General features: G+C 48.8%; 3 protein-coding genes across 3 annotated transcripts; 1 reads left to right on the top strand and 2 right to left on the bottom strand.

Moving 5' to 3' along the window:
• Window positions 1-4,826: 4,826 nt before the first annotated feature.
• Window positions 4,827-5,209, bottom strand: N7509_002117 (uncharacterized protein; the record flags this gene model as incomplete). Its single annotated transcript, XM_056626754.1, has 2 exons — window positions 4,827-4,983; window positions 5,052-5,209. The coding sequence occupies 2 exons, from the start codon at window positions 5,207-5,209 to the stop codon at window positions 4,827-4,829; spliced, it is 315 nt and encodes a 104-aa protein (XP_056492549.1).
• A 1,362-nt stretch (window positions 5,210-6,571) lies between these two features.
• On the bottom strand, window positions 6,572-8,694 carry N7509_002116 (putative YT521-B-like splicing factor; the record flags this gene model as incomplete). Its single annotated transcript, XM_056626753.1, has 5 exons — window positions 6,572-7,099; window positions 7,192-7,775; window positions 7,849-8,057; window positions 8,080-8,506; window positions 8,595-8,694. The coding sequence occupies 5 exons, from the start codon at window positions 8,692-8,694 to the stop codon at window positions 6,572-6,574; spliced, it is 1,848 nt and encodes a 615-aa protein (XP_056492548.1).
• A 2,516-nt stretch (window positions 8,695-11,210) lies between these two features.
• N7509_002115 (uncharacterized protein) lies at window positions 11,211-11,908 on the top strand (the record flags this gene model as incomplete). Its single annotated transcript, XM_056626752.1, has 2 exons — window positions 11,211-11,233; window positions 11,263-11,908. 2 exons carry the CDS (start codon window positions 11,211-11,213, stop codon window positions 11,906-11,908), a joined length of 669 nt encoding a protein of 222 aa, XP_056492547.1.
• Between the last annotated feature and the right edge of the window lie 89 nt (window positions 11,909-11,997).

The following is an 11,997-nucleotide window of genomic DNA, read 5'->3' as shown; positions in this document are numbered from 1 at the left end:
TCCCCGATGAACAATTTCCTCTGTGCGTTGGGTTATATTCACATCGACGAATCTTGCACTACCCACTCGGTCAGAACTGGGCTGGTAAATACTAAAGATTATTAGTTATTCCTGATAATTACTAACATCTCCTGCCGGGCAGGTGCAATACTCGAATTCTAAAAGCACCAAGAGATGTATAACGATGGGGTTAGCCTACTCCTCTGAAGCCATCATCCAAGCGGTCCCGTACCGTACTGATTCCCGGCTTATCCATCCCGAAAGCAGCCAAGGCGAACGATCCTGTGTTCGGCCAGGCGCACGAGTTCCTTTGTTGAACCCGACTTTCAGCATACCGACACGAAACTGGCCGCGATACAACGAGACCTATCGCAGTGTCAACGAACTGGTCTAGTTCCTGGTCGAGGAGCGTCAGAGGCTACGTGCGTTCTTGGTCGGAAATGGTCGATTGGAGGGTGATGATGAGCCTCGGAATCTTCTGGATCCCTTTTTCTCATCGTGTGTGTGTGTGTGTGTGTGTGTGTGTGTGTGTGTGTGTGTGTGTGTGCGTGTGCGCATTACACTTAGATTCGAAATTGGCTTCCATGTTTTACACAGAGAAATTGTTTCTGGAGCCCTAAATTGAATCACAAAAATCCGTACGCTGGATACGATTAGCATAGACGCAGGGGCTCGTTCGCTAAGCTTACAGAGTAATGGTTCTTTCAAGCGTTATTATACGAGTTGTAAGTTACTAAGTTACCCATACGAAAAAAATACAAAGTCGCGAAGTATGATGGCTCATTCAATTAAATAACAGGTGAGCCGCAAGTTATACTGCTACATTGCCGGCACCTACATTACGCGACGCAAGATGAAACGAAGGGTGGATTATTCATGTATCGACGGTCAAATACCCAGTTTCCCATTTCAGTAGGGTTATGAAGTTGGAATCGGCTCCATGTGAAAAATGGGAGGCGGTTTCGAAAATCGCTGTAAGATCCAGGAGCCACATTGGTAGTAATAAGCACGTGGACAACCAGGAAGAAGCCATATCCAACCCGCCACAAAATGGTCACAAAACCCCATGTATAAGAAGTCGACAACGCAATTGCTAAGTAGAATAATGCGAAATGCCACAACATGAACTAGGGAAAGTTTGAATATTGTATGAAACCATGCTCGTCTCTGCCAAACCCTTGTCGAAAGAAGAAAAAATGTTATCACGGGGAAAACAACAGCGGTCGACCAAGCAACAGAACACGTGAAGTCAATGACGCTTATAATAGATGGCGAGATTGATTTTGTCATGGGAGGCATGTAGACACTAAACACCGAAATAAAAGATAATGCCCAGGACTTTGGATAATTCGGAAGTAAAAAACGCCAAATTCTGTAAATACTGTTAAACCAGATTTTTAACGTTAGGAGAGATGTCAATGTGCTTGCAATCGGGATCTCTCTCTTTATTCTTTGATGGATAACCCCCTGAAATTTGAAAACTTGTCGAAGAGCAAAAATACCTTGGAATGCGAACACGTTTACGAGAGAGCACAGGTTTTGAGGAGAGAGATGCCGAAAAAGCGAGATGATTCTCTCGTAAACGCTAGGAGCCAGCCTGCGTCTCAACTGGTTCCTCTGGCCCCGAAACCTCCATTCCCAGTTGAAAATCTGGATAATAATTGAGATTAGTATCGCGAAACCGCCTCCAATGGCAATCATGGCATTTTCATAGTCGAATGAAGCATCAACGAAGTAGGTTAAACCGTCCATATAGCTCCATATACTGGAGAAACATCGCGAAGCCAAATCAGTCACCGTCATTATGGCTTGTGCTAACCCATAGAGTAACACACAGACTCGGGCCCATCTCAGTAAATTATTGTCCGCACCTGACAGGCGAACTTGCCCAGGTTCACACTCAGTAAGTGGCATAGAACCATTCCCATCTGGCGTTGTAGCATGTAACCCAAGCGCAGCGGAAGTATAGAATTTCCAGTCTCTCCAGCCATGGTGTGCAGGCCAATGTCGAGGTATTCTGTACGCGTTCCATGTCGACATGATCAAGCTAGCCACTGGTAATAGTGGCACAACAAAAAACAATGCACTCCGATAGGTTTGTGACCCAGCGTCAAGCCTTTGAAGAGAACTCAAATGTCCAACTGCAAAGGCTCCGCCGATATGTATGAATATTGTTGTCTTCAAACAGTCAGACAGCCTCCGGCCAGCATCAAGTATGTCAAATAAGACCTCGCCGTCTGTGTAAATTAGGTGCATATCTGGTCTCTCCTAGTTTGGATATCAGTATACTTTCATATAAAAAAGTTGGCCATTCCCTTCACTACCTTGTAAATTGCTTCCCAAATATGTGCGTGGTTGGCAAACCGTCTGATCATGGAGCCCGCGTTCATCTTAATAAATGGGGACCCCATAATTTCGTAAATGATATTCTGCAGAGGTAGTGTGAGCAGGTATTTCGTGCCCCCCAAAAAGTTGATCGTCGTAGTATAGTGCTCGCTTCAGAACTCAGCTCGGCCTTTGGATGAACACTTACATTGCTGCACCGAGTGACATGGCAGGGTTAAAATCATTGAAATATACTTGCCACATCCTAGGTAGATACCAGATCCCGTTCCACCACTTGTCATCGTGATGTAATCCCGGAGGTAACTCAACACATACATAGACTTATACAACGATTCTAGACCGCTCGATGGCAGCGGTATAGGTCTACAACACACAATATACGGTAGATCCTGATTTGGCTCCCTCGCCCTCTGATGTGCCGCCTTCTTTGATCAATTGCTAGCGATCAGCACTCGCCTTATGCTAGCAGTCGTTGCCGCGTCACAAACTCGTCCCAGAGGAAAACCACCATCTCATCGAGGTACTGTAAAGATTAGGCTTCTCCTGTAAGTAGTCGTAGAGAGCCTCCAATGTCGGAGTAAAGATACTTCGTGGTCTGCCTGCTCGAATGGGAGGCGCTCGAGTGTCACCCAACTGCCGCATATTACTGCGAACCGTGGTGACAGAACGCAGGCTACACCCAGTAGCATCAGCAATCTGGGCTACGGTTAGCGTTCTGCTCAGTATCATATCCCGAATAATTTCGCGCGTGGAAGAGGGCAGATTCGGTGCCATCGTGCCTTGGTATCTTAGCGGGTGCTCGGAGATGCAGCCGCCGGGAGGGACAATTTTGGGAGAAACCGTATGAATGAAAAACATGCGAAACATAAGTACAGGGACCGTAGCTTATTAACCTTGTCAGATTTTCTGTGTGTAAAATTTGGAAGCCAATTTTGAATCTGAGTTTACTATTTTCAAAGAAACGCCGAAAGTCACAAAGGAACTTCTGTGCAGCATCGTACTGGACGAAGCCTGAGTATTCACAGATCGGCTAGATCTTCCTACCTGGAACCTACCTGATTACGCTTACCGGTAGCTACTAAGGTTCCTACTGTCTGTAGTATCCTCTCCCAGGAAATGAATCAATAATCAATCCTCATCACCCTCCAGATATAGGTCGCCAGAACAACAAAGTCATGCGCAGTGATGACTATATCTCTCTCCCTCGGTCCTCGAGCCTCCCTCCGCCAAATACGTAGAAACGGAATCACTAAAGGCTCCCCTAAAACCGAAACTGTCCCACCACCGCCCCCTGCAATTTCGATGTGGCAGGTAAGCTGCGGTCTGCATGTCACCGCATCCCATTCCCACTTCTCAATTGTAATAAGTGGTCGATTCCGATCTCGCTGGATCATTATCGTAATAGCAATATTTGCTTGTCCTTTTTCCGGATGCACCCATGTCCTCGCATCGTCACGAAGTTTAGCCTCCTCGATTTGAGACACACCCAGATCTTAACAATTGAATAAATCGCTGAGAAGGGAGATGTTCCAAAGGTTTTGTAAGTCCATCAGCAGCGTTAAGCTTTTGTGGGAATTATAGCAGTAATGTATTCGGATTCATCGCTCAAATGAACAACACATGCCACGTATCAACCCCTTTGATAAAATGAAGACAAATTCGCTGGTCGACATGATGGATTCACCTTCTTTTCTGTCCCACTGGTCAGTCAGAGACATAATAGCCATAAATAGGGTCCACCGTCCGGCAGTGAGTGGTATAGGTAACTATGGATTGCGCCCACCAGGTAGCGGTATATGCGAGACACCGTGACCGCCACAAAATGATGATGGCTTGGTTTTGTTCACAGCAAAGGCAATTTCGACGCGAGTGTTGTACTTTGCCTGAGTGAGAGACAACCTTGGAAGAAAGAAAACATCAAGACACCATTAACGCTACTCCAAGACACCTCTCCACCTCACACCTTCCGAGCACGGAGGAGTTAGAACTCTTCAAGTTCTGTCGTCAGGTCCTGCAGGTATATATAACAGTACTGGCACGCCTTGGCGAGACGCTGAAGCCATATTATGCTTGTCAGCGAGAGCAATAACGGGTGCAACTGGCGAATGAAGATTCAAACGAGCAAAGGACTCATAACCTGTGCGTAGGGTGCTACGCACTGAATGGAATAGCACAGAGAGAGCCATGAAGGTGAGAAAGTAGTGGAGAGAATGTCCCATCCACGTACAGTAATCAATCCACAATCCCCAGTCTCCATCGGGCCAGCTTATCGAGAGGTAGGAAGCCTTGACGACGAGGCTAGTGGAGGCATGTGATTGTAGTCTGTCGACATTGTTAGTCGTGGGTGTGTGAAGTTCAACTCAGGGGAACTTACAAGACTACAAGCAAGTCGATCCACAACGTCTGGGACTTAGCAGTCCAGACATGAGGCACCAGAAAAAGAAATCCGTAACGAGAATTATATATATATATCTCGATTCTTAAACATGCCATGTGCAATATGCGACATTTCGTTGGTAGCGATATGCTTGGATGAAGGAGAAAATGAGCAGGTCGCTAGACGCCCGGTATCTCCCAATGGACTGCTTTTGTTGGAAGCTCTCGAATGCCTCGGCGATATTCCAAACCGGCTGGTATCTAATGATTCTGTGGTAAGCGATGATTCTTCCGGAGGAGTTTCCAAGTTAGGATCTGGGTGAACTTACTTTTGGTACCGCCATGCGGTGTCTGGCCCTGTGTCGGGGGCGTAAGCTGCGACGGTTAAATGCCATGCGGCACGTTCAACGTGGTCATTGACTTGATCAACAAGGGGCCGGAGAGGCAGCCAAATTGCCTCGTGGTTTTGAATCGGAGGGCATGACATGTACGCTTTGAAGTCTGTATCTTCCTTTTGGGAGAGGAGTCCTCAACTCATAGGAGTACGAACGCACCCAGGGTCTTGGAGATCAAGACCAACGGTGCCGTTACGAGAAGGTACAACTCTACCTAGAGATCCATGGTGAGAAGGCGACTTGTAATCAAGGTATGACTAGTTGAGTACCACATAGAAGGGAGATCGACTTTTCTTTTTCTTGATCTCCCGTGTGGTACTCTAATAGCCATACCTTGATCACAAGTCGCCTTCTCACCATGCATCTCCAGGCAGAGTTGTACTCTCTCGCACCGTTGGTGAAGATCGCGTCGCTTTATTGCATGCACTTTCAACTGTGTCGGATGCGGACAAATGTTTTGGTAGGCAGGCATCTTGATTGAGAGAAACTGCTCATGGTGCTCAAAGGGGGAGCAGTGGCTTCTGAAATTATTCCATTTTTCTAGGAAGTGATGGGAGTATGAAGAGGATAAGTTACGGTGTCAACAAACAAAGAGAAGAGAGCGAAGTTGTCTAGACATGGAGGGTGCGATGGCCTGGATGCCTGAGAAATTCATGCCTCAGGCCATTGTTTGTCCAGTAAAGTAGGGACACAGCTCGTCGCAGAGTTTTATATATACGTTTTCTTAAAATATGCGAGGTTTCTGTTTGTAAGGAATGTCATTTTTAACTGAATTTGCCATGGTACTAGTAATAACTTCAATGGATAGCGGCAACATGACAAATTATGTATAAACAACACTATTTGTTTACTACACAATTGATCTTACTAACATTTAATTTGAAAAAGATACTCAGTATCCCTATTAATAAGTGACAATCAACCAAGTAGGAAATCAGTGGGTCACCTATCAAAAAATTTCCAGTATGTACTAATGCACCCTAGCTTAGAATAGGTATAACTACATCTTATAACGAGGGACTGCAGCGTGACCCCTGCTAAAATATGTATATCTGAAAAGAAAAACGAAAAAAAAACCATCAAGATTGGCATGAACGTACATCGTGTATTACTCGTTTCCCATATTTTATCCTCCTCGCCTATCGTCATCGTCGACACACTGCAGACTGAAAAAGACAATAGACAGCACAGCACAGTCCAACACCAATCCGGTCCCCCAATTCATACGAGATTTCCCTGCATATCGGCTTCGCATCCGAGTCGGCCGAATATACCTGGATAAGAAGGAGACTCGGCAGCAGATCAGATCAGATCAGGCCATGCATGCATGCATGCTGACGAACCCACGAACCCTCGATTGGATCCATCACATTGCCACTCCCCTCCAATCCCCGTGCGCTTTCGAAAGGGAAAAAAGACCCGAGTCCTCCTTGGGTGTGCTCCGGGTCTTTACTTCAAGAATGTGAGCCGGAGGGCAAGTGGAACAACTGAATGAGTTTTCGGCCGACAGTCGGCTCGATCTCGGTCCCATCCCGCGCAATCTTAACCTCTCGATTCGCATTCCACGGATTCCGCAAACCCCGCGTCCGATGGAATGGCACCCGTTCAGTAGATAACCACTGAATACGAAAGGGTTTGCCAAAAGATTGTCCCTCCGCTTCGCCGTCCTCGAGAGAGAGTCCTTCAACGCTGCGCTCGCTGCGTGCGTCATCCGTCTCGTCTTCGAGGGACTCGACTTCCCAAAAGATCGTGCCGCGGGCTGAATCGTCGATGATACGGCCCTTGGGCGCGTTGGATGTCGCGGGTGTGAGGGTCATTTCTAGTTCTTCCGGAGCTGGGGTAGTGCCTGGGGTGGGTTCTGGTCGGATGGGAATTTGTAGGGCTAGGTCTTCGTCGTCGCTGATTGGTGATAGCATTCGGGCGTAGCCGAAGTATTCGCCTGATTTGTTTGCGGAGAAGATTAGGTAGACATGTTCGGTGGTCTAGAGAAAAGAAAGAAGGGTTAGAATCAACATGAAAATACGAGGCGGGGGCCAGACATAATTGCAAATAAAATACAATCAAAATGACTTACTTCAAAGGCTTGGTTCAGACTGATCTCATTATGAGTCTGAGTCGCCCAGATACCACTCTGCTTGCTGAGTTCAAGATCGTCCACCGTCAAACTCTTCACAATGAAATATCGGTCGATAGATCGAGCATTATCATCCTGGGTTGAAGGGAGGGGACCTGGACCTGTCTCTGGTTCTGTAGCTATACCCTCACCGCCGCTTGGAGGGTCGGGAGTCTCCTCATTTTGTAAACGTGACCCCGGACCACCAACGCCAATAGAGCCAGATCCGGGAGCTGTAAATCCTTTGCGTAGCCGACAAACAAGACGTACGCCATGGAAGCGCGAATCATGGAATCTCGCTAATGCATCGAGACAAGCGGGAGCAGATTTGTAGTTGACGAACGCGCAGTTGCTCTTCGAGATCAAAAACACACTCTCAATATCGTCCGTGGCGTCTTGCGAGAAATGGTCCTTGAGATCTATAACACTAGCGCCTGGCGGTAGGTTTCCAACCCAGAGTGCGTGGCCGGACTGCTTGGGCTTTCGCGGGGGCCCTCGGGGCGGATTTGTCGACGAAGGTGCTGTGTATGCTAAGGGAGTCGCGTCTGTTGGTTATGAAGTATTAGCAACAAATCCTGTGAATCGAATCACGGTGATCGAATTATGGGAGCCACTTACCAGAAGCGTTCGAACCCGCTGCCAACTTCATTGGGTTAGAGCCATCCACGATAGTCTTCGAAACATCATATTCCTCGGCTGTCTGCTTATCCACATCCCGCTTCGAAGGACTTGTGGAAGAAGATCCCCGAGATCCTGAGGCCGAGCCCTGACGAGGCGGTTGTCGCATTGGAGTAGGCACAGGAAGCGCCCCGGGCCCATATGGTACGCTGTAGCCCGGGTGGTAGTAACCCGGCCCATAGGAAGGGGAATGCCCAGCCATATTCTGCATCGATGGGTTGGAGACGAACGGAGGGTAATGGCCTCCGTGTTGAGTGGTACCCGGGAGTTGAGGCATGGCGTATGGAGGAAAGTTTGGAGTGTAGGGAACACCATAAGGGACAGCACCACCGGGGGGGTTGACCAGGAAAATGTCCCATTGATTGCATGGGATACATCATCCCCTGGGCGTGGGTGGCGGGGTAGTGATGCATATGGTGCTGTTGTTCGAACGGCGAACCAGTCGATTGATGACCAGGCAGAGCATAAGCCATGTTGGCCATGTTCATAGAAGACTGGGGCGACGCATATCGACCATGGGGCGGAAATCCTGAGGGGCTTGACGGGTAGCTGATGGGTGTTGGTGCTGGTTGAGCGAGCTGGCTAGCCTTTGTGTTTCCTATCGCAAATGGAAGAATCCGGGTTAGTATGTGTTTCTCTTCTGCGTCGGAATGATGGTATTGTTTGGACAAAGCATCGAGACATACCTGGTGTTGAAGTTCGCCTCGAAACATCGGGCTCTGATGCCGGGGGTACCCCATCAGCCCCTCGGATTGGGTTGATCGTTCCGGAAGAAACATCACCCATGGAGCCCGGTTCGTAAGACGAGTGACAACAAGGAGACCGAATGTAAAATATTGCCACTACAATCGCAAAGGAGGGAAAAGGTCAGTGGCCCGCTCAAAATCAAAAGATCTCAATGACCACCGACATACCTCACAATGGCCTCGATCTCAAAGAGCGTGGGCCAGGAATAGTTATGAATTTCCACAAAAGATCAATATATTTGCATATACTATCAAATTCCACAGGCTGACGGAAGGTAATTTGAGCCCAGCAAAGGCTTGAAGTCGAATGTGCTGTCCAAAAAGATGAAAATCGTCAATGGAGGACTCATGAGGGAGGCGAAGAAACAAAAGCCACAGTGTGAGAAGTGGGACGAGCTAACAACAGAACAACACCACTCCTAGCCATGTGATTGAAAAAAATGGGGACTGCCAGATGAGCGAAAGGGCTCGAGAACAATAAATCAATTTCAGTGCGTTAGGGTTCACTTCGCAGGGCAGGGAGAAGGGGAGAGGAGAGGGGGTAACAGTTAGAATGCAGCAGTATTGGGATTACATGCATCATGACTGACAGCGAAGATGGACCGGTGTGCTCTTCCCAAGGAAACGCCACTATGTGGCACATATTGGAAGGGGCAGTGAGAGAAATGCCAAAAAAAATCCATCAGGTGGGACGAGGTAAACAGGGAAATATAGATGCCCGCAGATAGTCACGTTAGTGGAGACCCAGGTGTCAATCCCTCGGCGGCCGCAAAGGGGGGGGGGCGCTGGTTTATCTTCCGGGGGCTTCAGCACGAAATGGCCCATTAGCCTGGCCTTTGCTGAACTTTGGCCTTTGGGGAAATCATGCACCGCCGGGGCCAGATAGGGCTTAGCCAGTCAGCCCCGGGAGGAATTAACTCCACAAAATGAAACAATTCGTCCTCGCCTTCCATTCGGCTCGGCGGAAATCCCTCCATACGGCAATGGAAATAGTTTTGAGGGTAGTGTGGGCAGGAAACTTCATCCAAGGGGGAATTGAGGGGCATGTACCAAAGAAAAAGACGTAGGAAAATAAGAAAACATACCGAGATCTTGGCTTAAGACGGGAACGGGACAGGAATAGGAGAACAAGGTCAAAGTGTAAGTGCCTGTGTGACCAGTTAGAGTGAATTGGAGGGGGGAGGGCAGAGGCAATTGGGCATGACAAGCTGACCCGGGGGACACTCACGATAGAGATGCAACAAAGGAAGCCGAGGGGTGACCTGCGACAATGCGCACACACCTTAAGCTAAAATAGAACTTGAGGGCAGTCGAGAATCGACCCCGGGGCTGAGACCTCGGGTTGACGAAGATATAGCTCGCCGCGGAGAGCCGAGTGGAGGTAGCAGTGGTGCTCACGAGCGAAAAAAAAAAGAGAGGCAAACTTGAAATGGAGAAAGAGCCCCAATTCCGCATAAACACGCAACACGCACGCACAACACACACCGATGCCTTGCTGACATCCCTTGTACTTATCTTTGACCCAGTGGCGGATTCGATGGACTTCGGGCACCGGATGTCTCCTTGGCAGATGTGGCTGAAGAGTGACAGAAGGCTGGGATCAAGTACCTACAAGGCACGGTCTCCAGTGCGGATGGGACCGAAGAGGATCGGAGATAGCCCTTTGGCACAGTTCGGATGAGTACACCCTCAGTGGGTCAAGGATGTGTTGTGGGCGAGCCAGCGAGCATATCAATTGGATTGAATGGATTTCCAGGGCGAGAGACTGCCTCCGCTGATCCACGTCTCGGGATCTCTTGCAGTGACAAATGCTTGTCATTCAACGGTGGAGGTGCTTTATTATTTTTATTTTGGAACCGTTGACGACTTTTTTTTTGGAAAAGGAAATCTTGCGGAAAAGTGGAAGTGGCTCGATGAGGGCCGTGGGGAATTGAGGCTTGAGCGATCCGCGGATACGCATTGCATATTATTTCAAAATAGAAAAAGATAAAATAAAATAAAAGTCTTGGCTACCACAGGCCAATGACACGGACATCTCACTGGAATTTGTCAAAGCCATGAGGTTACTCCATAGAGGCAAAAAGGCATTTGCCGATCATGAATGGAGATTCATGTAGACCTTTTTTTGGGGAGTCCCCACGAAGGCTGAGGAAGAGAAGTGCGATTGGCGCTTGAGGTACCTCGACTAATCGGGGTCTAAAGGCACGAATTGAGAAATTCGAGCACCCAATGATGGCTGCACAATCTGTGGCGGTGGTGTTCCAGTTCGCCACTGTCAGGGGTGGGTTAGGATGGGTTCGAAGGGGGGAGGTGGAGAGGGTACAAAGTGTACGCATACAAAACGGGAAAAATAAAATTATGGGAAAAAATACAGAATAGTTACCGTTGAAGTGCTATCCAGCTGCCCTTTCTGCGACATTGATAGGGGCATTCCGGAAGAAATCTACTTCTGGAACGCTAACGCTCAGAATAGCGGGATTTGACATAACGGAAAGGGATGCCGGTGGCTTTGTTGGCGCAAGGGGAGTCGAACATCGACATACGAGTACAGAAATAATGCTGGGCCGCGCATACTTTGGGTATGTCCTGGCCGGTACGCTCCCACTAGACTCGATCATGATCCCACCCTGAATGGGGTGAAACCCAATTCGCTCAAATCCCGCGGTGGCGCGGCCCAAGCGACTAGTACCACGTTAGGGTTAGGAATTCAATCATTCCTTCTAGGTCCATCATGGGCAAGCCAGGAAGAACCACGTACGGCCCTGCCGGAAATCCTGAGATGCGTCTGCAATGTTGTCGCACAGGGTACCGAGTCTGATTTAGAGTCTGGGAGGCGACCCAAGGGACCAGGTCGATCAGACCACTCTGTCGGGTGCGGCGGGAACCCGCCGCAGAAGGTGCACTGTATTTCGACCTCATGGATGTGGGAAGGTGGGAACTGGATACAGCACCTCTTGAACGGTCCCACGCTGATTGGGGCTGGAAGAAACAAGAGAGTGCGCGCGCGAGTGGACAGTAAGGGCGAGGAGAATTGTCCAATTGGGGGCTCTGAAATTGCGAAAAATGGGCCGATGTGGAAGCTTGAGGCGCGAGAGACGAAGCAGGCGAGGTCGGAGGGAGCTAAGGATCCACTGCCGGCGGTCACCGGGATAAAATGCCGTCCAATCAAAATCTCCACTATGACGATCTTCTGTGATTTATTGTATGCCATTTGGCCAGAGGCAACTGCTGTCCCCATAGATCTCCATAGGTAGCAGTAGGTTGGTGCGATGGCAAAGCTAATTGGCGTGGGAGAAGGTGAACCGAGGCGAGCAAAGTATTCGTACGAAGCCAAAGCGACAGC

Source organism: Penicillium cosmopolitanum (assembly GCF_028827165.1).
Source record: "Penicillium cosmopolitanum strain IBT 29677 chromosome Unknown utg000004l:1.0-4361866.0:1.0-4365735.0, whole genome shotgun sequence".
NCBI classification, from domain to species: domain Eukaryota; kingdom Fungi; phylum Ascomycota; class Eurotiomycetes; order Eurotiales; family Aspergillaceae; genus Penicillium; species Penicillium cosmopolitanum.
The sequence above is the reverse complement of the archived record's forward strand: the minus strand, read 5'-3'. Positions and strand labels throughout refer to the sequence as shown.